At 48.9% G+C, this 24,796-nt stretch overlaps 1 protein-coding gene across 3 annotated transcripts in view; it reads left to right on the forward strand.

The window, feature by feature from the left end:
• The window catches only part of Znf618 (zinc finger protein 618), a 182,201-nt gene that overhangs the window by 141,992 nt on the left and 15,413 nt on the right, over positions 1–24,796 (forward strand). For 2 of the 3 annotated variants that reach the window (XM_075945574.1, XM_075945575.1), the window contains exons 6-12: positions 844–933; positions 1,673–1,708; positions 1,801–1,878; positions 7,197–7,286; positions 17,905–18,144; positions 21,296–21,376; positions 24,149–24,226. In XM_075945574.1, the coding sequence (XP_075801689.1) occupies positions 844–933; positions 1,673–1,708; positions 1,801–1,878; positions 7,197–7,286; positions 17,905–18,144; positions 21,296–21,376; positions 24,149–24,226 (693 nt within the window). Of the gene's footprint in view, positions 1–843; positions 934–1,672; positions 1,709–1,800; positions 1,879–7,196; positions 7,287–17,904; positions 18,145–21,292; positions 21,377–24,148; positions 24,227–24,796 lie in introns of all 3 variants that reach the window. The other variant, XM_075945576.1, reaches the window with a different exon arrangement.

Below are 24,796 nucleotides of genomic sequence, written 5' to 3' on the forward strand. Positions count from 1 at the left end.
CCTCTGACACTGTGGCTCCGAGGGCCAAACTCAGGTACCTGCCCCCTGCATCTGTCCATGACCTAACTAAGAACATAGCAACCAACCACAGGCTGAACAGGGTCAGGTGGCGTGTGCAAGGCCAGTTCCCTGGTTGCCTGCCACCTAGCGTCCAGAGTGACAGCTCGTCACTTTGGCCACATTCTCCTAATTAGAAAGACCCTGAGAGGAGTCACACAGGGTGCGGTCATGAGCTGCGAGGGCCATCAACATATCTGTGAAGCCAGTCCACCTCACTCTAGGTCTTGGGGCAGACCATGTCTCTCTAGTTTGCTTATTTATGAGAGACTGCTTCTCCCCTCTATTGAAGACTGGTTGAGAGAACACCCGGGAAGGGCCTGGTCCAGCACCTTGCTCACGGTTATATCTGGCCTTCACCCGGGGAACTGTGGCAGTGCTCTTCCGTGATGGGAGATGAGACTCATCTAGAATCAGGGCCTGGAGTGCCTAGGTCTCACAGGGAGGGTTGAGGAGTTGGGTTTGGAGTCAGAGCTCCCAGGTGTCACGATTCTCCACAAAGGGCTCCTGTTGTCTCAATTCAGGCCTTGTAGTCGCAGCGTGTGTTCTAAGATGCCCTGGTCTAGAGGGGGACCTTGCTGAGCATGGAGGAGGAGCTGCTCAGAGGTCCAGGGAGTGAGCTGCTCCTGCTGTTCAGAGAAGCTGTGCAGTCCCTGGACCCAGACGGCTCAGGATCAGCTGGTTGGTCCCATCTTGGTTCCAGAGTCTGGTGTATTGACCAGCAGCCTCACCCCAGGTGACCAGTGTCTTTACACTAAACTCAGAGTCTTTCTGTTCCCCCACCAGACAATTTCAGGTACACGTGTGACATCTGTGGGAAGAAATACAAATACTACAGCTGCTTCCAGGAGCACCGAGACCTTCACGCCGTGGATGGTGAGTCAGGCCCCTCACTCTTGGGAGTCTGTCCCCACACAGTGCCAGAGTCCTGAAGAGAGGGATCTCTGTCGCAAGATTCTGGGGAGGGATTGTCCCTATGTTTCCACATTCTCTCTGTGGCTGGTTCAAATGAAACTGCTAGAGCTTTCATAGGTCAACACGAGTAAAATGCTGGAAGTTTCTCTCATGTCATTTTAATTTTATTTTGGGTCTTTGCATGATGTAGTAACATTAAACCAATTTGTTGAGATGAATGATGTCCTCCAAGCATCTTAGATTATAGAGGTGAAAGTTAGAACAGTAAGTTCAAGACATTCATCTAAACATCTAAACTCCTAGGAAGAGTCTTGTGGGTCCACAAACCACAGAGGTTTGCTGTCTGGCCCTCCACCTCAGCCACTGAACAGTGATATAACACCAGGCTGTCTCTGCCATGACCTCCCCTCACCTCCCTTTTCCCTCTTATCCCCTTGAATTTCCTCTGCTCTCACATACATGCTGGGGCTTTCTGAGCAGCAAGTGTCTGGGGTGGGCCCCTGCCCCTAGTGAGGAAGAGGAAGGGGCCAGGATGAAGATGTGCCCTACCTTGGCCCTGCCTTCCTGTGTTTTCTCAAGGGCCAGGTCAGGCCTCCCCATGACGCTAGGCATGACCCAAAGAGGTAACTGTGGCCAGGGACTAACAGGGCTTCTGTTTGCTCTTTTCCTCCTGCGGCTGTCGCCTCCCGCCTGGGTACAGTGTTCAGTGTGGAAGGGGCTCCCGAGAATCGGGCAGGTAAGTCTTTGTGGCTGTCCATTTTCTCTGTCTCCAGCTGGGTTCCTGTGTCCTGGGTGACCAGCATGCTAAGGTCATGTGTTCTCCCACAGACCCCTTTGACCAAGGTGTTGTGGCCTCGGATGAGGTGAAAGAGGAGCCTCCGGAGCCTTTCCAGAAAATTGGACCAAGTATGCGGGACCCTGGGGCCAAGGGCTGGTGGGGCTGGGTGAGGGAGGTGGCCTGAGCCACTCTGCTAGAAAGGCTCTAGCTCCAGCCTTGCAACTGTGTACCTGCTTGTTGGCTGGGCTAGGCAGTCTCAGGAGATTCGCCTTCAAGGAGCTGTAGACAGGGTGGGGTCAAGAGCAGGGTAGTGAAGGCAGCCAGTCCACAGCCTTATTTTGGTCAGCTTGTTTATGGTTTCCCCCAGTCTGTTAGCCGCTTGTACTTCAGCCTCCCATAGTGGTGAGGGAAGTGCTCCCTGCAGACTTGGTAGATGTTAATGAGATCACAGACTGCGTATGCTGGAGCACTGTGTCTGGAACATACTAGGGCTGGAACATCGCTCAGAGGGCAATGACTGAAGTCATTCGAGGGGCATGTCAGTGAACAAAGTCAAGTAGGGCAACCACCTGTAGACAGAGACATTTCTCCCATACAGACCCTAAGGACAGGACACCTGTAGACAGAGACCCTAAGGGCAGGAACCGCGGTGAACTTGTGTGTCTTCGGCGGACTTGTCTTGGATGACAGACATGGCCCTGCACTTGGGTAATTCAGTTCGCCCTTTGGATGACCCTGTGGTAAAGGAGCCTGAGATAGGATGATGAACAGACATGAGCGTAAGATGGATAGGCACTGCACAGAGTAAGATGAGAAAGGATTTGGGGAAAACAAAACACAAGAGCAGAATGAAAAGTTTCATGTCCGTAATGACAGAATTGATCTGCACAAAACTGGCACCGTGAAGGACAGCGGTTAACAGAAGACGGTCAGAGATGTGAGAACAGGCGCCAGCCCCAGGGGGCTGATGGTGTGACCGTGTGCCGATAAAGAATATAAAGATCTAACAGAAGAAACTTGCTGAGTGGGTGTGTGTCTGAAAGGCTGTCGGAGTGCAGGCAGAGTCAGCATAAGGAGATCCTACCATCCATCAGTAGGTCTTAGTGGCTCTAAAAGTGTGGGCAGGAAGAGGAAAACTGAGATAGCCACATGTATAAAACAAGTTGTATCTAACTCTGAGTTCCAAGTAGACTTGGTGAGACTTCTCTGCAACATTGTTTATCCGAAGAAAGTGGGTGTGCTTGGAAGGAAAGACTCTGGAAGAATTTTACACCAGAGCACATTGGAATTGGCGTGCAAATAAAAATGAGGGGATTCAGAAAAAAAAACAACTTTTTTTTTGAAGGAATATATTCAGGGAACTGATTGATAGAGCATGTGTAGGTAAGTTTAAATCATTGTAAATCTAATTATGGAAATTGTGTTTGTGTGTGTTAACAATTAATCTAAATACAGAGGTGAGTTACCAAAAAGGACCAGGATTAGCTCAGCTGGTAGGTTAGGTACTTGCCTAACATGCACAAACCGTCCTGGGTGTGATCTTCAGTACCCCGTGAACCAAACATGGGAGTTCATGCCACAGCTGCAGAGTGAGATCAGGGCCAGTCTGGTGGCACAGCCATCTTCAGCTCAACGTGAGTTCAGGGCCAGCCTGGTGGCACAATGTGAGACACCCCCCCTTCCCCCAAATAATAAAAACTGCAAGAAAAAGAGAGACGTGGATTGATGAGTAAAGGATGAGTAAAGGGTCCCAACGTTGTGCACAGCAAAGGGCTGGCTTGTCCGACTCTGCTCAGAGTGGGGTCCCATACCAGCTGGATCTGCCGCTCCTTGAAGTTCATCTGAAATGTGAATTGTTTGACTCTAGGCCAAACTTATGGACCAGAATCTCTAGAGTAGAACCTGGTGGTTGATCTATCCTGTGAGACTTTGTGGGGATTTTTATATGTACTAACGTCTCAGAAAGGTCTGGAGAGAGGCCTAGTGATTAAAGGATGCCCTCCCAAAGGACTCAAGTCCGACACCCACCACCCACATCCAGCAGTTCATAGCTCCCGGGGCCTGGTACCCTCCTCTGGCTCCCATGGGCACCCGTGCACATGTGGCACACACAGAGACATGTAAATACAAATATATTTTTTCCATTTAATAAGCACCTGGTTAGGCACTCTTTTTCAGCAATAAAGGCTTTAAAATGCCATTTCTACCCCATTAACAATTAAAGAAATATATGTTTTCTAAAATAAGGAATATTGAAAAATAATGGAGCACAGGTGAAAGTGTAAAAGCAAAGAGCTCGTATCCCAAACAACCAGAGCCCAAAAGGATAAAACAGAGTGTGAAGCATGAAAAAGAGAAAATATATAGAGACTTTTGCATATCATAAGGAAATATCCTAGGATAGGACCCGAGTCTAAATACAGAATTTACTTACCTTTCATATATGTATAGATAATCTCTAAGTAATTTCATTAAATATTTTTAATGACATTATATGTGACATAAAGATTCGAAGCATGGGGTTTCCTTCTTGTGGCATCTTTAGGAGCATTTCAGGGTTGGGGATTAAAGATGTTCACCCTGTAAAACCGAATCGATCATCGCAATAAAAGCAAGTGGTATAATCTCTCCAGTGAGAAAACAGGAGCTGTCAGTTCATTTGAAATAATCCCAGCACTAATGAACTATGAACATTGTACCTAGTTCAGTCCTGTTCTTTCTTTTTGCTTCAGCGTGTCTTGGGGACTTCTCCCTACTTCCGTAAAGAGATTAACGTACCCGTCATGGCTGTTTGAGACGCTGTCTGTTTCCTCGAGTGTGCATACCATGGGTGCAGTTTGAAAGTTGAAAGACGCTGTGAGCGTTCTGTTTCCCTTTCTACACAGCTCCTTGAAGACAGGGGCATGACAGTTTCTACTCAGCCTCCGCTGTGGTGCCATCTCTGTTGAGTGTGAATGCAGGGCCGTCAGAGCATGTCATTAGACACATGCAAACAAGAAGAGATCACAGCCTGACAGATCGCTGGGAACTTCATAATATTAAAACCAGACGAACTAATAAATGGTTTAATTGAATGTTCGAGCAATGCTTCTTAAACTTTCCCATGCATTAGAATGTTCTTGTTAAAACATAGAGTTATGGGCCACGCCCATAGAAGTTTTCTCTCAGCTGATCTTATACTGGGTTTCTATCAGGCTCCTGTGGTCCAGGAACCACTTAGGAGCAGTGTCTCAGGATGACTTAGGACTCCATGTGTAGATGAGAATCACTTTGAATCCGATCTTCTTCCCTCTGGGACTGCAAGTGTTAGCACCACGTTCAGTTTACACAGAACTGGGAAGGGAACCTAGGACATCCTGCTTGCTAGGTTCAAGCTATAGGTCAAGTTCTTTGACCTATAGCTCCATTCCTAGCCCTCTAGTAAAGATTCTGAGCCATAGCTTTCATACACCAAGCAATAATGTACCTAAATATCAAAGTAAATCGGGAAAGCAATGGAATGGGAGGGTTTAGCACAGCCTTTAGTCTTTGCTGGAGCAAGCAGACACGGTTATATAATATTGGAATAATATAATTAATGCCGTTGATTTAACAACCTTAACAGGAACTAAAATGCATACATTTTGGCATTCCTGAGTCAGCTCCTAAAATTGTTTACCTACCCTAAATCCTAAAGCTTCCACCAAAGTAGACGGAGAAACCCTTGGAGGTAGAGCTGCCCGCGATACATGTGACATAATGTTGATATCACAGATCTACAGAATGTAGTGGTTTTAAAGGAAATTCACAAAAGGAAAGCAATAGTTCATTATACAAGAAAGTCGATTTCCTTAGAAATCAAGGAAACGGAAAATAAAACCTGTAACATAAGTGAATGGTTTCTCCCAGGTCAGATACGCAAACTAGAGAGGTGGTAGGGGTGCGGTATGTGACTGGGGGAAGGCACTCTGGCCCCTTCCCCACCTCAGTATCCCTAGAATCACAGGCGGCTCCTGAGCAAAAAGATGTGGATTACAGCATTATTTTAAGTGTGTGTGTGTGTGTGTGTGTGTGTGTGTGTGTGTGTGACTTGAAACAATCTGAATGTCCCTTGGTGGAGGGCAACTGGCTCAGCAAATTCCCAAGTCCCATGGGAGCCATGCAGCCGATAAAGCCAGTCCTGGAGATCAATACTTATTGATTGGGCAAGATGTCCACAAAGTATTGTCGATTGAATACACCAGGTTACAAAGAGGATATCGATCAGGGCTGGCTAATTCAAGGCCATAAGAGCCAGACAGATGGTAGCAGCAGAGAGATGCCCTAGAGGAGGGTGATGGGGGTGTGGGGGCAGGGCGAGGTCGCTGGTGATGCCCTGGGGGAAGATGTTCCCCATGGTGTAGGGATCATGCAAGATTGCACTTGCTCCTTTTAAAAACTTAGAGCTTGTATTTATTCCTATTTTAGCACTGTCCCAAAAGAACCATTTTACATCAGACATCTTTAAAGGAGAATTTAGGCAGAACCTCGAGAGATATAAAATTAAGACTAGTGATGGACCGGCGAGATGGCTCAAGGGCTACAGTGTTCACCTCATAAGCCTAAACCTGGACTCGATCACAGAACCCATGTTCTCTGACCTCTATGTGTCCTCTGTAGCACGCATGCACCCCATGTACGTTAGACACATGCAATAATAAATACGTAAGTAAATAAATAGATATTAAGCCCCAGTGAGAACTAAGAAGTGTGACCCCAGCACCTGGGGACAAAGTCCTGGAGATAAGAGACTATGGCTGTGACCCTTGCAGTGGGCAGGCAGATGGCTTTGCGGGGCAGCTGGGGTCCCCTGAGCACCAGGGCTGCCACTCAGAGTTGACCCCGCAGCAATCCTCTAGGGTGACCCTTCTGTCACCTTCTTTTAGAAGAATGGAGGCATGACGTAGTTAGAGGCGGGAGAGTTGGCTCAGTTAAAGTGCTTGCATGCAGGTGTGAGAACCTGAGTTCAGATCCCTAGAACTCGTGTTGAAAGCCAGGGGCAGCAGTGTGCACCTGTCATCCCAGACTGGGAAGGCAAAAAAGGGTGGATTCCTGGAGCACAGTGGCCGGCCAGCTCCCTCAAGTCAGTGAGCTCCGAGTCCAGCAAGAGGCCTTGTCTCAAAACAGTAAACAGCTTTGGAGAAAAATATCCAAAGTTGATACCAGGTCTCCACACGTATATACGATAACCCATGCACACATGTGTACCTGCAACTGCCCCGCCTCCCTGCACCCCACCACACACAGAGCTCTGTCAGAGGTTACAAAAGAGGCCACACTGGGATTTGAACCAGGCAGTGCAACTTTACAGTCCCAGCTGAGTCTGGCTGGTGGTTCAAGAATGAAGAGGAGTTGGAGGCTAAGAGATGCTGATGTTTTGTTGCGGGAGGGGCAAGCACCTGTTCTCATACTTCCTTCTCCTCTGCAGAAACCGGCAATTACACGTGTGAGTTCTGTGGAAAGCAGTACAAGTACTACACGCCCTACCAGGAGCACGTGGCCTTACATGCCCCCATCAGTGAGTCCTTTCTCCAGCCGGGGGATGGGGAGGGCTCGGGAGGGGCAGGGGTTAGCCACTGACTAAGAATCTGGAGCTTTTTCCGGGAAGGAGCCAGCAAGGTGAGCTTGGGTCTGGACTCTCAGGTGCCTGGGTCTAGCCTGAGCCATGAGGGAGACTATGAGGTAGGAGAGCCCGGTAGCTCAGAGGACTGCCTCTCATACTGGGCATCAGAAGTGGAGATTGCTTATCCAAGCACTGCAGTGGGTCCTCTTCTCCAAACACCTGCACGTGTGAACTTCCTGGCTTTGCGTCCATCTCCATAGAGTCTGTCTTAGGATGTAGGACCACGGTCCAGCCTCCCTGATGGGAGGGCACCTGAGCAAGGCAGCCCTTATGCTGTGATGGTAGAAAACTAAGAAGGCAGAAGGCATGCTAATGTGTGAGGCTGAAAACCTGAAAACCAGCCTCAGGCATCGCGGCTTCCTGGTGACCGTGACCCATAATCCCTTACTCCTCTGCTGATAAGATGGAAAGGGATTCCATCGGGTACTGCTGGTTCTCCACACTCTGGATGCCTGTCAGCTACCTGGTGACTCCCGGGTGCTTTTCTGCAGATGGGAGTCAGATGGAGCCATCCCTAAGTGTGTGAGCCAGAGGGCCTCAGCCTCCATCCTTTCCTGTGCAGGTGGACATAGACGTTGTGAGGCGGGACACACATGGCCTCTGGGATACTCGGATGGGGTGTTTAGGAGCCTCTGCTAATTTCCCTGTGTGGGCATCTCACTGCAGAACTGGGAAAAGTTGGGGTACGGGATGAAAGACAACCTGTGGAGGTCACAGCATCTAAACCATTTCTCGGGGGATGATCCCAGACCTTCAGTAGCAGCATAGACAGGTGGGTCCCCTGAGGGCATCTGAATAGGGAGAGAGATGTCTAGGGCTTGAACAGGGTATCAGAAGCTTCCCCAGGAACTCCTCCCTGCTGGCGGAGCCGTACAGCTGGGACATACTCCTCACTGGATGGCAGCCTCAGTCGTCTTTGCGCTGGGTTGTGGTTCTTGGTCTGGCTCACTGTCCAGCTGTTGTGTGACCCTTTGCCTGGTGAGCTTCATCTGGAGTCTGGACTGACACCTGCAGGAGGTGGTGACTTCAGGTAGTGTCTGCTGTGGCCCTCATGTCCACTGTGTAGCCAGACCATCTACTGTGGTGCCGCTCTGTCCCTTTGATCTCTGCTCCTAATGCTGGTGTCCAGGCATTGGGCTGTTTGTGGGTAGCTGCTGTCTGGTGCCAAAGAGGATGCTACCCAGAATGTACTTAGAGAGGCATGACCTAACAAGGCCTAAGGCAGATGAGGTTATGTTTATTCCACTTCCTTTTCCTCCCAGAGCGTGTTGATAAGGAGTGGATCCTGAACCCCACCAGGCAGCTGCAAGCTTACCTCCACCCTGAATCCCTTGACATGAGAGGAAGGGGCACCCCACGTGCACCCTAACTTCGTCTCTGACATACAGGCACTTTCCTCCCTGTATTGCCTCCTGGTTTCATTTTTTTCTCTCTCTGTTTAAGACTTTTCTTTCTGCATCTGTGTGTTGGAAATGTTTCTCTGGTACTAATTGATGTCGTCTAGGATTTTAGAAACACCCGTTTAAAATACGGCATGAGATTTGGTCTAGTTTCAGCAAAGGGTAACTTCTAAAAGGCTGGGCAGGAGATGGTGTCTTGATGACTTCAGGATTAGCTCTGTGTAGGGGTGGTAGGAGTTGGGTGAGGAGGTGTGATTGCGTGGTGGCCATGGTTGGACATGTGTCCCTGGTTCTGATGAGAATCCAAAAGGCAGACAGCAGAAGTTCTCCTGAGTCGCATGTGTGCACTTGTGTCTGCTTGTGATTTCAGTCACAAAGCATTTTTAAGACCCAGTGTGTCAGGCTATCAGCTCCGTTTTTACTGCTGATGGATCCCCCCTACTGAATCTGAGTCTGTTTGATCACTTGCCTGCCCACTTGGGTCAGTTCCAGCACTAGGCTGATATGAGTAGAATTCCTGTGAAGGTTTGTGTGCTGCCTTCTGTGGCCCTAAATACCAAGGGGTGGAGATACCAGGGAATAGGTTTGTTTCTTTTTTATTAGAACTGACAAGCCATTTTCCAAAATGCCCATAGCATCTCAGCCTCTCCTGGGAAGGTTTGGGGCGTCTCGCTCCCTTCCCCTCCTCCTCTCTTCTCCCCGTTGTTTGTCCCTTTTTTGTTGGCTGTAGATACTCTTATTTGAGTTGCTATGCATCCTTCATCACATGGATAGTTTCTCCCAGTCTTTGGCAGACTTGGTGGTTTCCATGCAGCATCCACTGATGAGCAGGTAATTTTCTTTCATGAAACATTGATGGGGGAGAGTCATCTGTCTATTTGTTATTTTCATTGGTTAATAAAGAAACTGCTTTGGCCCATTTGATAGGCCAGCCCTTAGGTTTGTGGAGTAGACAGAACAGAATGCTGGGAGGAAGTGAGGCAGATGCCATGCCTCTCCTCTCTGGGGCAGACGCGATGAAGCTCCAGCCCAAGATGGACATACACTAGAATCTTCCTGGTAAGACACCACCTCGTGGTGCTACACAGATTATTAGAAATGGGTTAAGCAAGATGTAAGAGTTAGCCAGTAAGAGGCTAGAGATAATGGGCCAGGCACTGTTTAAAAGAATACAGTTTCCGTGTTGTTATTTTGGGACGTAAGCTAGCTAGGCGGCCGGGAGCCGGATGGCAGGAACACAGTCCACAGCTCCTCACTACAAATGGGGGCTGTAGAGATGGCTCAGTGGTTAAGAGCATTGCCTGCTCTTCCAAAGGTCCTGAGTTCAATTCCCAGCAACCACATGGTGGCTCACAACCATCTGTAATGAGTTCTGGCAATTGAAGGTGTAAGTCACAAACAATCCCACACCAGTTTGAAATTATGATTAATAGAATGGTTATTTATTTAAGGGGGAGAAACTTACAGACCACCGTCCCAGACAACAGCCCTCTGCGCAATCAGGAAAGGAGCCTAGTCGCCGGAAGCCAGAGCACCAGCTGAGGGAAGTGGCCACTTTTTTTAAAAGATAAATAAACCACGCCCCAGTGGGCTGGTATTTCAACAGCTATTGATTGGCTCAAGTAGCAGAAGGCGCTCCTGCAGCACAATGGGCTTGTACTTCAGCGACTATTGGCTGAAGGAGTAGAAGGTACTCCTGCAGCAGAACATAGTTTATCATTCTTTTTACAGTGCTTTCTGAATCCTTCCTCAGGGGTATCCTTGCCTACCTCATAATGGTGAGGGTCTCTTCCTTGCTGGCAGCAATGGTTCAGATCATTTTAACATCCACATTTGGGGCTGCAGTTGAGTTGCATTAGCCCCTGACTGAGGTGAGGTAGGAGGCTGGTCCTATTCTGTGTAGACTCCGGGTTGTCAGACAGCCTTTGTTGAACTTACCTTTTCTTGCTCGGTGGTTTGGTACCCTTGCTGGAACCAGCTGAATGTCCAAGGGAGTCTTGTCTTTTCCATGGATTCATTGTTCACTTTTCTCCCTGCACCAGTCTCTTTTTTATTACCCCTCTTCAGGAGGTCTTAAAGCACCTCTTCTCAGGTCTTCCGCTTTATCCTCCCATTGTAAAGAATATAGGCTCATCTAGGAACTTTATTTTTTCACACAAATGTTAGAGGCTTGCCAGTTTCTACCGAAATAATAATGATGAGAAAGGGGAAGACAAACAGGACAGAAAGAAAAAGTCAGTTAAGTTTTGAGGGGGTTACATTGAGTCTGTGGAGCAGTTTGAGGAGCACAGGCATTGCAGTGGTGGTGGAGCTTCAGGGCCCATCAATCCTGGCCACAGTGTAGCCCTCCAAGGGTCTGGGGCTTCTTTAGTTCTCTCAGCCCGCGTGTGCTCTTCGGTCTTAACACCTGTTTCATTAGGGTCTTGTGTCTTGTGATGCTGCTGTAGTTCTTACACTTGGATTTCCTGGTTGTTCCTGCTGCTTCAAGGGAGTAGTAGAATTTTGCATTCTGGATTTTTATCCTGCAGGTTCACTGAATTTGCTTGTTAGTCCTTGTCGGTTCCTTCTTTTGTAGATTTCTTGCTCATGGTAAAATGATCTACTAATAGAAGCAACTCCCCTCCTGGTCTGTCTTCCTTTTGCAATCTGAGGGGTTGTACTCTTCACAGTCTTGTTTTAGGGTGTGTTGTATGGTGCTGAATGGAAGAAATGAGTGGGCACACCTGCCTGTGCACCCTCACAGGATTCAGTTGCTGACAGCTAAGTGTCATCATTTTCATCACCACCGTTGTCCCAGCTGCAGCAGGCTCCTGTAGCCGCCCTCACCACCTCAGGCTGCCTTGCCCTCAGTTCACTGGAAGTTGGGTCTGCAAATTAGGGTCGTGTGGCATTTTTCTTCTGTTGAGACGAATGTGGATTCTTAACTTTTTTTGTTTTGTTGTGTTGTGTTTGTTTTTTGCTAGTGTAGTAAATGGGATGTCTTTTAATGAGTCATTGTGCCTATATTTTATTAAGGTTAAGACATGGTTGTGATATGGGCTGAAGGAACTTTCAGTATTGGGATGTCTCTTCTTTGGCAAAATTTCTGATTTAAAACAATGTATATTTAATGTACATAACTCAGATTACATATACACATTTGTGTACATGGAAGCACACTCTGAAGATGCCATTACAGTGAGGTTAACGTATAGTTTATGTACACAACTTTGATCTACACATTTACACACATAGATATACACAGAAGAGCCATCCCAGCGAGGTCTTTGCAGGGATTTGGAAGTGCAGAGAGTCAAGGGAGTTTGGTCAGTTGCTTTGCTTTCCAGAGCGTGTTTTCTCCTCACTTCTGTGTAAAATTTCTCAGGATTTTCCCTGACATTTAACCAGACTCTCCCAAGGGCAGGGAACTACAATCCTAAATTAGGAATGTGCCCGTGATCAACCAGTGGGGTGTGACTAGGGGTTCTTAATCAAGAAAGTAAATATTTTCGGTGAGTCTCTAAAGCACTAAATAACCTTGGTGAAATGTGGCAATCCCACCGCGAAGTTCCCACCATTTGTAATGTAAAAGTGTTAAGCCTTTGTTTGGTCCATGGATGTACCAAAATCCAGATGATGAATGCTAATCCGCGTCACCTGTGCCCTTTCGTGATCACTCACGTGCTGTTCCCATCCCCCACCAGTCCAGCTTATGTGGACTGCGACAGAATGTGCTCCGTCACTGAGGTAGCCTGCCCCTCAGTAGTTCACGCTGAATGCAGTCACGTGTCCCTTAAGGCCAGGCACAAGACAAGAAGTACATCATGAAGGTGTTTGTTGTGCACATCAGAAAGTGCCCCTTACACAAACCAGTAGCTGTGGCTTTTCTGTAATCCCCATATACTGGGCACTGAACAACAAATGACAAGTAATATCCCACGGTCTGGATAGACATTACCCAGCCCCTTGTCCGGTTCTTTCCTTGAGTGAATTTTTGGATCTCATGCAGACAAGCTGCCATCTTCGTGGGATGGCGGCATCATCTGGTAGGTGTATGTTTAAGGACAGCTAGTTGTTTAGGCTGGTGGACGGCTCAGGGATGGAGTGCTGGGTGTGCACGCATGAGGAGCTGAGCGGTGGCAGCGCCTGCCTGTGATCCGAGTGCCAAGGCCTTACTGACCAACCGTTCTTGTGAAAACAGTGAGCTCTGGATTCAGTGGTGGACTCTATCTCAGAAATATGTGGTGAGCTAATAAATCTGTCTGAGGCTGACCTCTGGCCTCCACATATGCACACAGAGGTGAGAGTTCTCACAACACACATGTACACAACACATGCATAGCCAACGATTAGCCGTTGTTTTCCAAGGTTAAAGCCACTTTAACTCCAGCCAATACCATGTTCTTGCTGTGACATTCTTGTGTTTATTATGTGTCAGAACAGAATTGTTTCACAGAAGCAGTTTCAAAGAAAATTCCTTTCTCTTCCATTTTCTGAAGAATTTATATAGAGTTGGAATTGCTTTTTATAAATATTTTTACAGAAATTCAACACTTACTTTGCCAAACCTGGCATTTTCTTTATAGGAAACATCATTTAGTAAATATATTCCCTTTCCATATATTAGTAAATTAATTATTTAAAATTTTTAATTAATTTTTAATTTGATTCTATTATGGTCAAATACATATTGTGATTTCCAATCTTTGTAATTTATTGAGTTTTGTTTTATGATCTACGGTCTAAATGGCCTCTCTTTGCTATATGTTCCTTGTTGACTTGACCAAAATTATTGATTATTAATTAATCATAGGTAAATTTGTTATATGTTTTGTAGTGTCAGTTAAGTTAGGTTAGTTGACAATTTTCAAGCCTCTGTGACCTTTCCTGCCATTAAAAAAGAAATTGGTTTACCTTATCAGGTACTAAAAATCAAAGCCCTTAAAATCCTCACCTTCCAATCTGGGTTTTTCCATTCTCTCTTTACAATGTATTCATTTTTTGCTAGTTTGTTTGAATGTATCCTGTTAGATGCACACACTGTGTCAAATCTGTTTCCTCCTCCTTAGAATATTTAAAGTTTTTGTTTTAAGCTTCAAATGAAAATGGAATGTACAAGTCAGGCATGATGGTGCATGACTTTGATCCCGGCTCTTAGGAGGCAAAGACACAAGGTTCTCTGGGAGTGTCAGACCATCCAGGGCTACATAGAGAAACCTTATCTTGAAAAGAAAAAAGAATATACAATTCTTTAGTACCAAAAGTACAATAAATGAACTATTTCCTTTTGATTGAAAAGTTTAATCCATTTACATTTAATATAGCTTATTGATATGATTGGATTTCATTTAGCACTATATATTTTTCTGTTTATTTATATCATTCATTTTCACTCTTACTTTTTTGCATGCTGCAGTACTAATCAAGTGTTTTTAAGTTTATTCCATTAATATTCTACTATTAGTTCTTTTTCACTTTGTGGTTTATAGTAGACATCTTTGGTGTATTAGAGTTTATCATGAATTTAGGTCCTAACCACTGAGTCATCTTTCCAACCTTCTGACCTTTCTAAGTACTAACCCGTGATACTAGTTCTTAGTAACCTGATTTTTGTTGAGATTCATCTGCTTTGACCAAGAGATTTTTATTTTTCTTCCCTGATTTCTTTTTCCTCTCCTTGGACTTTAATTGCACGTGCGTTAGATTTCTGATGGTGCTGACAGTCAATCTGTGTTTACTTTTTCAGCATTATTATCCCCCTGTTCTTCACTTTCCCCTGCTTTCAAAGTCATTAATGTTTTCTCCTACAATATCTAATCTCTGAAAATTCTTTTTTATAGCTTTCCTTGTTCTCAGCCAGGGTATTCTTTAAACCTTTGGGTACATTTATAATAGTCACTTTAAGGCCTTTGTCTCATAATTCCATCATCATATTTATTTCTTTGTATTTTCTGATTGGTTTTCCTTTTGATTTTTTAACTACATTTTCCTGGTTCCCCTCAAAAGTAATTGCTTTGTGTTGCTCATTGTAGATGGTATGTTGGTCTGTTCTGGACTTGACTGGGCTGTGTTTTTTTCCTTGGTTTTGTTCTGGTAGGCAACTAATTTCCTTACAGATCAACGTAATGCTTCAGAGTCTTGTTTTTGAGCTAGGTTAGAGCAGCAGGAGCAGCTCTGACTCAGCAGTGACTCTGCTGACGTCACCAGGCCTTCTGCTCTCTGGCAGGTGGGGCCCCAAAGACTGCCCAATCTTGTGTGACTTTTGTGTGATCTCTGAGTCCTCATTCACGTCACACACACACACCTCCTTCTCTCACACCCACATTAACGCACACACTTGTCTGTTTTCCCTGTGCAGAGACTCAGCCTACACAAATGATTTGGAATTCATCAGAAGCCTTTGAGGAAGCCCCCTGCACATTTCTCAGTTCTTCCTTGGTTCAAATGTCTGTTCTTTGCTAATCTGCCCTGCGGTGTCCAGCCTCATCAGAAACCCTGGCCTTGATCTCTGTCCTTCTGGTTCATGTTCAGTGAGTGGGCATGCCCGCTGGGCCCTGCTCTGTTCTCTGAGCTTAACTGTCTGCAGTGGAGATTTTGGAATGAGCTGGGACTCACCGAGTCTCATCCTGGCATCACACCACCTCCTGGTGAGGTCTGCTGGCTGTAGTGTGTTTCTAGTTTCCTCAGCAACTCCAGTCCTGTTCCAATCAGTGCATTGTGGCCAAAAGTCCTCTCTGGAGCAAAATCCCATGGAGGTTCTCCCTGCCCCCACCTTCAGTGATGGTTCCTTCACTTCACCTCTGCTTCCTAGAGTCTAGAAACAGCCCATGCCTCTCTAGTCTCTTACTTTTCTTTAATTTTTTTTCCTGCTTTGGTTAATTTTTCAGCTTCCTACAGGAGACAGTTTGCACCCTCTCGTTGTTTAGGTGTGTTATGTATAAAAATATCTTGTGTTTCTTATAGTAGAAAGTAGCCAGTCTGCCTGAGTGCTCATTCCTAGTACAAGGCCAGGTAGCAGCCTGATGGTGTTCTCTCTGAGGCCAGCATATGGAGTAGACTGTTGGGTGATGTGAGTTGAGAACCTGCTGGGATCCTTCCATGCTGAGGATGACCCTGACCTCTGTGACCCCGTCTGCTCTAGGCTTTGGGGCAGGGGTAGGATAAGGAGAGCCTCTTGTTGAGCTTCCTGACTTCAGCATCCCGAGTTTCCCTCTTCTGGCCGTTCAGTACTTTCATTCATGGATGGCATGACTCTTCTTGATGACCCCTGTGGTTTGTTCAGGCAGTGCATGAAGACAGAGGGACAAACTGGACCACTCAGGCTTTGAGAAAGCAGTCATCAAAGGTCACAGCAAATGCCGTTGATGACAGTCACTGCCTGGGAAGGAGGAGGAGATGAGATGGTCGGTCAGAGCTACCTAGGCAGGAGCTGCTCAGGTGCAGCACATAGGGCCAGGCAGGGCCGCTATAAAACAATCCCCAGAAGTGGTTCTGCTGCTACAGAGACAGGTCTGTCAGGAAAACACGTGACCAGGCAGGTCATGGACTCTCCCTGTCCTCGTACCCAGCGCTCGGGATGTGTGGGTGAGTGTCTCATGGTGCATGGAGGGGATATATAATATAGGCCTTCTTGAACTCCTGACTGGCTTCAGGTTCTGTCTTACATTCCCTGAATAAAACAGGAGCAGCAGAAGCAGTTTCCATATGGGGACTAGTTACTTTAGGGTATCTCCCTGGCTTCTGGATGTCTCTTTAATCCCTAAGGTAGTAAGGGGAAGAAACTATGTGCCCTATATAGTACAGAGCCTGGGGCTGTTGAGGCCAGAAACCATGGAGCTAGGCTTCCACCGGGAACTGGCTTCTTCAGCCTCAGCATAGGCCTGAGCGAGAGCCCCAAGCCGTGGCTCCTAAACTGTTCCTCCCTAGGGAGACAGTGGAGCAGTCAGAGGTGGACCGGGGCAGCAGCATCTGGTTATTCTGTGATAACAGAGGGGAACTATCAGATAAGCCATCCTTCCTGTTTGACTCAAGTGGGAAAGAAAGAGCAGGAAGGGAAAGAAGGAAAACATGGAGGTGCCCTTTGCATGAGAGCTCCCTGGGTTTTCCTCAGACGGAGGCCCCCAGGATCTCCTCAGCTAGGCTGGAGCTGTTAGAGCCACGACTGAATGGCTCCCCTCCCCCTGGCACAGTCAGCCCTGCCACAGGCAAGCATCTCTGTGCTTGCTCCGCGTCAAGGAGAGCCATGGTTTGTGTGGGGCCCAGATTCCTTGGACCCTGACTTCTGCATCAGTGCTGGAACGGCCGGAAGTCGAGGGCTCAAGGGCCTTCATCTCAGCCTGTGATGCGATAGCTTGAGTCTGTGCCCAGGATGGGCACTGTCCTGAGAGCAGGCCCCACCTAACAAGGCCCTACCACCCTCACAGAGCCCAAAAGACAAATTGGCTGAGAACACTGACCCCAGGGCCTGTGCACAGGACTCTAGGACCCCCTCTCCTCTCTGCCATCAGGGGATATAGCTGTAGACATTACACAGTCTCAGGAAACAGGCCTTATCTGCTGCTCTTCTCAGTGGGTCAGGTTAGGGACTGGTTCAGAACACCCAAGGCTACCTGAAAATCCATCCATTCTCAGAACCTAGCTCTGTAGAGGGTCCAGTCAGAGTTCCCACACCTCACAGGGGACAGGCATACCTCTTTTGGCAGTGACAGGTCCCGAGCCTCCTAAGATAGCAGTTCCCAGACCCTGTCCCTTCCCTACTCCAGCATGGAACCCAGAACATACTGCCTGTCTGGTTTCCATCACCACTGATGGGCCAGACTCCCCGTTGGAGGAAAAGGGCCGGGAAAATGTACTCGTGCCTGGGGAATAGTCCAGATGCCCTTTATCTAAGGATGTGGGCATGCAGAAATTGCACAGAGGTGATGGGGACTAACAGTTCATGCTCAGGCTTTAGGGAAGATTCCGATTTTCAAAGGTTCTCGGGCCAGGTAGGAGCTTGAGCCCTTGTTCTGTGTAGAATGAGGGCAGATTCGTCATAGATAGGTCAGAGTGGGCATTCCGGGGTAGCCTGCGAGTCCAGTCACCTGAGAGCAGGCTCTGGAGGCCCTCGAGGACTAAGAACATCATCCTCTCAGGTACCGCCCCCGGGTGGGAGCCTCCAGAAGATCCAGACACGGGTTCTGAGTGTTCCCATCCAGAGGTCACCTCATCTCCACGCTTTGTGGCAGCGAAGACCCAGACGAACCAGTCGGGGAAGAAAGCTCCAGCCTCCGTGGTCCGATGCACCACCCTCTTACACCGTACCCCTCCAGCTACCCAAACTCAAGCGTTTCGAACTCCAAACTCCGGATCTCCAGCAAGCAAGGCAACTGCAGGTATGTCTGGCTGCCATTACCCATGCCTCCCTGACTCCCTGCCTACCGAACAACACTGGAGGTTCCATCATTCCTTGGTACAGATTGGGACCCATGGCCTCTGGCTACCGGTGACCCTGGCAGATCAAGTTCTGGACCTCAATTGGAGAGTCAAACAACAAAATTCGCAAACATTTTAAAAGTAATTTGATACATTTTCCCCAAATCATAGCCTGAAGGGGTCTATTTTATTTGGCCTTTATGAAGTTTAAAAGCTTCTTATTAAAGATAAATTGGTAGTGTTTGACCACGAGAAGAGTCTCTGCAGAGCCCTGGGTGCTGACTGTGCTGAGACAGCTGCTCAGGCTCCTAGGCCATGGTCCTGCATGGCAGTGGTTGATGCCTCCTTCCCAGTTCCACCATCCCTACCACTGGCTGCCACCTCCCTGCCACAGTGGCCCCATGGCAGGTATCACTTACCATGGTAATCGTGCCGTTGTCTGTGACCATGCAACCCCACTCTCTGTCTGGACCCCTTGGCATGAGCTTGCCTTTTCACCTTCCGGAAAACGCTCTCAAGCCGCTTCACTACAGATATGCTCTCCACCAAGTAGGGCGGCCGACAGGAGCTCTATCACCCTGGCTCCCCACTCCCTAGAGTTCCCCCCATGAAACCCTCCCAGAGATAGAGGTCCAACAGGAAACCAGAGGATGCCAGCCAGCTCCAGAATTTTCCAGCCCTATACAAAAGGAACCCTGTCTCCAGAAGGTGACTGAGCAGCAAAATCCCCAGAGATTCTTTCCTCCAGAATATAAGACCTACTGAGTCCTAGGTACCAGCTGCCAGGCACCCTGGGTCTCAGACTTGCATGAGGAAAGCCTTGAGCCACATACCCGGATGATGGTGCTGTGCTTTAGGGGGGCTATGGGCCTTTCGGTTGCCTTCAGGAGGCCAAAGCTATCCGCTAAACACACAGAGTGATTGCACAGAGAGGGCAGTGAGCCCTGGCATCATTTGGTGACTGGTGACCTGGCTGGAAATTAGCGCTGCTTGTCTTTCTTCTGGTTAACAAGCTAATTTGGGTCAAGCTGTGGTCTTGTGTTTAATGTGCTTGTGTCTCCCAAAAGGAGGGGAGTCAGCCAACCTTGAAGTGTGGAATTTTTTAACTACCATGTTGTGACAATTGTGTTTTTGACTACAGTCGAGAGGACCAAAAGTTCAAGTCCTACTTGGGCTACAGAGTGGGTTCAAGGCCAGACTGGGCAACTTGGGTAGACCCTGTCTTAAAGTAAGAGGAGGGTTGGGGATCTAGCTCAGGGGTAGAGTGACTGTGGGGGCCTTGGGGTCAGCCCTCAGCATTAAAAGCCCTGGAGAGACTGGCTGTCATGGGCCCTTCATCAGATGGCACGGTCATGCCTTCTGCCTTTGCTTGAACTTTGTAGCTGAGTCTTTAAAGCCCCTCGGCTTGCACTGAGAATTGTTCAGGGACTTCGTGGCATTTGGCACTCATTGAATGTCGCTATCTTCAGGCAAGTGTCCAGCAAGCCATGGACACACCAGCCTCTATGAGACTTGGAAGCCCTGTGGTGGATCTTACCTAGGTTAACCGGCTGGTCAAGTCCAGGCGCAGCAGGTTGGGAGCAAGAGGTGGCAGGGGCTATTAAATGGTGCAAACGGAGACAGCCACTGCCATTATCCTAGAGAATATGGCTGTTGGTGTGAATATTATACCTGAAATACCTCACACTGGTTTCCAACCAGATGCCCTTGCACCAGGAAAGTCAAGCAATGGGGACTCAGTATGGGAGCTGGTGACCTGAGCTGCACTAAGTCATACCCGTGTGCTAGTCCGAACAAGGATCTGCCTACCTGCCTGCCCTCCTGTGAACACTTCTGTAGAGAAGGGGATCCCTTTTTTCCTAGAAGGGAAGCGCCTGCCTCCAGTCAAGCCTCACATTCTATCTTAGTGGACAGGAGCCTGCTAACTACAGTTTGTTTGTCTGTCTGTTCAATGGGCAGTACCGCACAGCCGCATGGTTTTGCGAGGATTAAAGACCATGATGGCAAAACTCGAACCCAGTGCCGGGCATATAGTGGGTGCTCAAGCGTGAGAGCTCCTCCCCTCTGTAGCTAGAGAATGAATGGGCTATTTGGAGACAACCCATACTGTGATACATGCTGGACACAGAAGGAGCGTGGTCCTAACACCAGCAGCCTCTACAGGCTATGGGAGGCCTGGAAGTGACAGGAAAACAACTGAGCAGGCCTGTAGGGGCTGCCTCTAGCTGCCTTTTGCACCCATCACCCAGTACACCCAGCACTTTCCTGGGAAGGATGGACCGGTGAATGGTGTTCCTCCAGGGGGTTTCCCAGAAACAGCACTTGGAAGGAAATTACAGAACCCAGTCTTTAGAATCCCAGTATTTTTCATGATGCATTAATTGAAGCTCAGTGAGTCACCTTCTGGTTAGTTTCTCTGAGCCTGTGGTAACCTCATCCAAGCTGTTTAAAGGGTTTGGGCTGATTGAGTATCTCAAGTTGAGTTTCCTGAGACCTGCATCTCCTGGATCAGCCATGTCCTCTAGTGCCTGGAGCACCTTGGAAAGGCTGGGTTATCTTATGCAGGTGGGGCTGTAACTATAGAGTTCTGCTTGCTGGAGCCCGTCTCTGCATTATGGGGTTTCCAGAGAGAGAGCCTGGGTGATGGGCAGCCCTCAGACATGGCTCACGGGGAACAGGGAGTTCCAACCTCCTCACCTGGTCTCTGGCCTTTTCCTTTCTGCTTGTTGTGTGTCTGTCCCAAGACACCCTTTATGCTTTGGGATACTTGCTGGGCCAGAGCTGCCTCCAGATAATGGGCTGTCGTCCTTCATCCTCTTCTGTGGGGGCTGTAGCAGCAGAATCTGCCAGGGTAACAAAGCTCATTTAAATGATTTGGCCTTACACATACGACCCTGACCTGTTTGCTGTCTTCTCATTGGTCCTTAGGCAGACCACTTCTTCCCCCTCTGTCCCTGTACCTCCCAGACACTACCCAGAGATGCTCTTGGGAACCAGGGGGCTCAGGGTTCTTGTTCTCCCAGCTCCTCTGGGAGCCTTCTGCCCACTCTGAACTGACAGACAAGCTGATCCCTCCCTGTCGTTCTCATCCCCCACCCCCTCCCCCAGCAGAAAGCACCTTCAGTCGGCGGGTAGAAGGCAAAGCACAGAACCACTTTGAAGAGACCAACAGCAGCTCACAGAATTCTAGCGGTGAGTGTGCCTGTCACGGGATATCACGTGTGACCTGAGAAGGGCAGCACTGTGCGGTCTTCTGGTGCATGGTGGGAGGGGAGCTGAGCAGGGGAATCAGAGATGATGGAGCCTGTGGAGAGCAGAAAGCCTTCTGCGGCTGTCTCTTGTCCACGGAGAGAGGAACTTCCTTAATCCCAAACTCAGGTATCAATTCAGCCAGCCCACATGGATAGCCCTAAGAAAATCAATTGCTAAGTTAAAAGTAACGCCGTCACATGTTTCTTTTCAGGAGATGCAAAAGGGGTTCAGTAGAAAGACGGCTTACAGGAGCCAGAGGTCCCAGGTTCCGGACCCATGCTGGGCCACAGAACAGATAGATGCTCTTCTAGCCCCTGCAGTGCTATGGCTTTGCATGAGCGCTCCTGATAGTGTTTGCTGCCACCTAGTGGCTGCCTCGTTCTGGATTGTAGTGGTACCTCAGAGCCTGCAGAAGAGAGAGCTTTGGGTTTCTGATCCTACTGCATGCACTGGCTTTGTGGAAGCCTAGGCAGTTTGGATGCTCAACTTACTAGACCTGGATGGAGGTGGGGGTTCCTTGGACCTCCCACAGGACAGGGAACCCTGATTGCTTTTCGGGCTGTGGGGGGGACTTAATTGGGGGAGGGGGAGGGAAATGGGAGGCGGTGGCGGGGAAGAGACAGAAATCTTTAATAAATAAATAAATTTATAAAAAAATAAAAAGAATCAAAAAAAAAAAAAGAAGAGAGAGCTTTGGACTCCAGGGTTTACCCTTGGCTGGAATGTGGCTGAATGAGTGCCCCCGTGCCAACTCTGCCTGATGTACACGGGCAATGGCATGCATCTTAGCCACCATGGACTTCAGCAAGGAGCACAGACATTAGGTGGAGGCTTCTGCCTAGTAATAAAAGCAACCTCTCTGGATCCATTGCCTCCAGGGAGTGTTACTGATGAGCCCTGATTCCTCCTTGGCCGTGAGTGCTTGAGGAGCAGAAACTGTCCAGAGCACACAGGCAGAGAGGAGGGTGCATTGCTCTGAGGCTTGTCTGCTTTTTTTTCCTTTTGTGTAAACCAAGCAATCAGCACAAGTTCCAATGCAGAAGTGTCACTGTGACCCTTCGAGCCCCTCTAAGGGGTTAGTCTAGGAGAGATGTCATGACCTGTGCAAGGGCACAGAGGATCAAGTGGCAGCCTGGAATTAGAACCTGGTTTTCCTGGCAGGACTTGGACTCAGCCAAGCCCTGTTGCACCCCTCGCACCTCTCCTGACACCAAGGCTGATGTTTGTTTGGGAACAGCACTGCCGTAGGTGGCGGCAGCGGCTGCTGCTGCTGTTGCTGCTGGCAGCCACTGTTTATTGAGCGCTTATGACGTGGCTGGCATGTGTTCAGAGCTTTGTGTGTTGCATCTGCTTCATCCATACCACAATCCTGTGGGCATAGTGTTCCCTTTACCCCCACTTTCTGGATGAGGAAACTGAGGCTCAGGATAACTCCATTGTAGCCCCAGGTTCCCCAAACTGTAGGTAGAGCCAGGACCCCCTACTCTGCCTGCGCTTCACTTTTGCTGCCTGTTACATTGGAGGCTTGTGCCAACCTCACCTCTGGCAATGCCAGCAAATACCATCCAGGACTACTCAGGTACCAAGCAGTCCCATCCTACTGTCAGAAGCTGGCGACAGTTTGCAACATTCTGTCACCAAGTGCATGGCCACTTACAGGCATCGTACCTACATCCTACAGCCTCACTGTCAGAGCACCCTAGAGAAATGGCCCTACCAGCACCGTGCGGTACCTCCCTTCTCACAGGTTGCCTGCCTACCCAGAGTGCCCCCTGGCTCAGCCCCAGGACCGAAGAAAACTTTAGCTAAATTGTTTCTCTTTTGCAGAAACTGCAAGTCCCTTGATTTCCAATCCTTTCCCTCTCCTGCAGAGTAAGTGATGCTCCTGCTGGGGGGCTGGAGAGGACAAGGCAGGTCAGGGAATGAACACTCCTGCCTCACAGAGATGTAGACGGGCCTTGGGCCGCCCTCCAGGGAACCAGCAATAGTCTGTGGAGGCTGCAGAGGGCCCAGGAGGGTAGAGGGGTGTGCACAGGTTGTCAGAATCCTGAGCACACAGAAGGGAGAACAGGTTTACCCACTCCTGGATGACCAGAAGCCTCAGGACTTCTCTTCCAAGCCATCCTCCTCTCTCTTGCCCTCCACATCTGCCTATTAGTGTTTTGTTTCCTTCTTCCTCCCTCTTTGCCAGGTACTGGTGTGAGTCCTGAATACGCAGAGCTGACGGTGCAGGTGCAGCTTGTCCCCCTCAGCCCAGCCTCCTCTTCCTCCATCTCTTTCTCTCTTACCCTCCCATTGTGAATTTCCGTGTTCATTTGTGCATCTGCTCACTCCTTCTGTCCATAGCAGTGACACGTGTGTGGTGCCATGGGCAGGGGGCTGAGCTGTGGACCGCAAGGGGCACAGTGTATTTCCTGAGAGCTCCCGGTGCCTGGATGTTGTCCTTTCCTGTGCGCTCAGAGCAGTGCCTGGCATGAAGTAAGCACTTGATAAGGAGCAGGCCCGTTGCTTGAGCAGCCTGTCTCTGCCAGTCTTCCCTTCTGTGTTTCTGCCTCCCCACGCGTTTCTCCAGGCTAGTGACAGGCCAGTGGACAGGCTGGGCTCTGGGCCCCAAGTATGCATCTGGGTCCCCCACCTTCAAAGCGGCCTTGCAGCCCAGTATCAGTGTACTTGAGTATGAGCCACCTGTCACATGTCACCTGTCTTCCCCAGAACCCTACACATGTGGTGCCTGCGGTATCCAGTTCCAGTTCTATAGCAACCTGCTGGAGCACATGCAGTCCCATGCAGGTAAGGCCAAGGGGACCCAAATGTACAAACAGAAGTGACGAGCAGAGCCCACTCAGAGAACACACCCCTCCCCATCTCACCCATAACCCAGCACACACATAATGCTGCCACTTCCTGGGCACCCACCCTCTGAGCTACCAGCCACTGCCTAGTCCAAGCTCTGGGATCTCAGCTCCAGCTCAGGATGGGTTGGAGGTGGGGGTGGAAGAAGGGCTCCCGAGAGGTTGCGGGCCAGGAAACGAGACCTGGAAATGGACGTTGTCAACAGGAGCAGAGACTGGGGTAGAGAAGCCAGCAGTTGCTCAGGTCTTCCTGTGTACAGATCATTCTGCCTCTCCAAAGCCCCAGTGCTCAATGGAGCTCTTGGAGGAGTTAGCTGGGAGGTGTTGAGGCTGTTGCAGGCTTCTAGGCCTGAGACACTGACTGTTCCACCTCGCAGGTTCAGGCTTTTGCTGTCAACCCTCTGAGCCTGTCTTCACTCTTGCAATGCACAGCACAGGCGTTCCGCTTCCCAGCCTGCACGTGCAGACTTCAGTTACAGTGGCACCAGCTTCTGGTCCAATCTGTGCT

This window comes from Microtus pennsylvanicus, chromosome 13 (genome assembly GCF_037038515.1).
Source record: "Microtus pennsylvanicus isolate mMicPen1 chromosome 13, mMicPen1.hap1, whole genome shotgun sequence".
NCBI lineage: Eukaryota > Metazoa > Chordata > Mammalia > Rodentia > Cricetidae > Microtus > Microtus pennsylvanicus.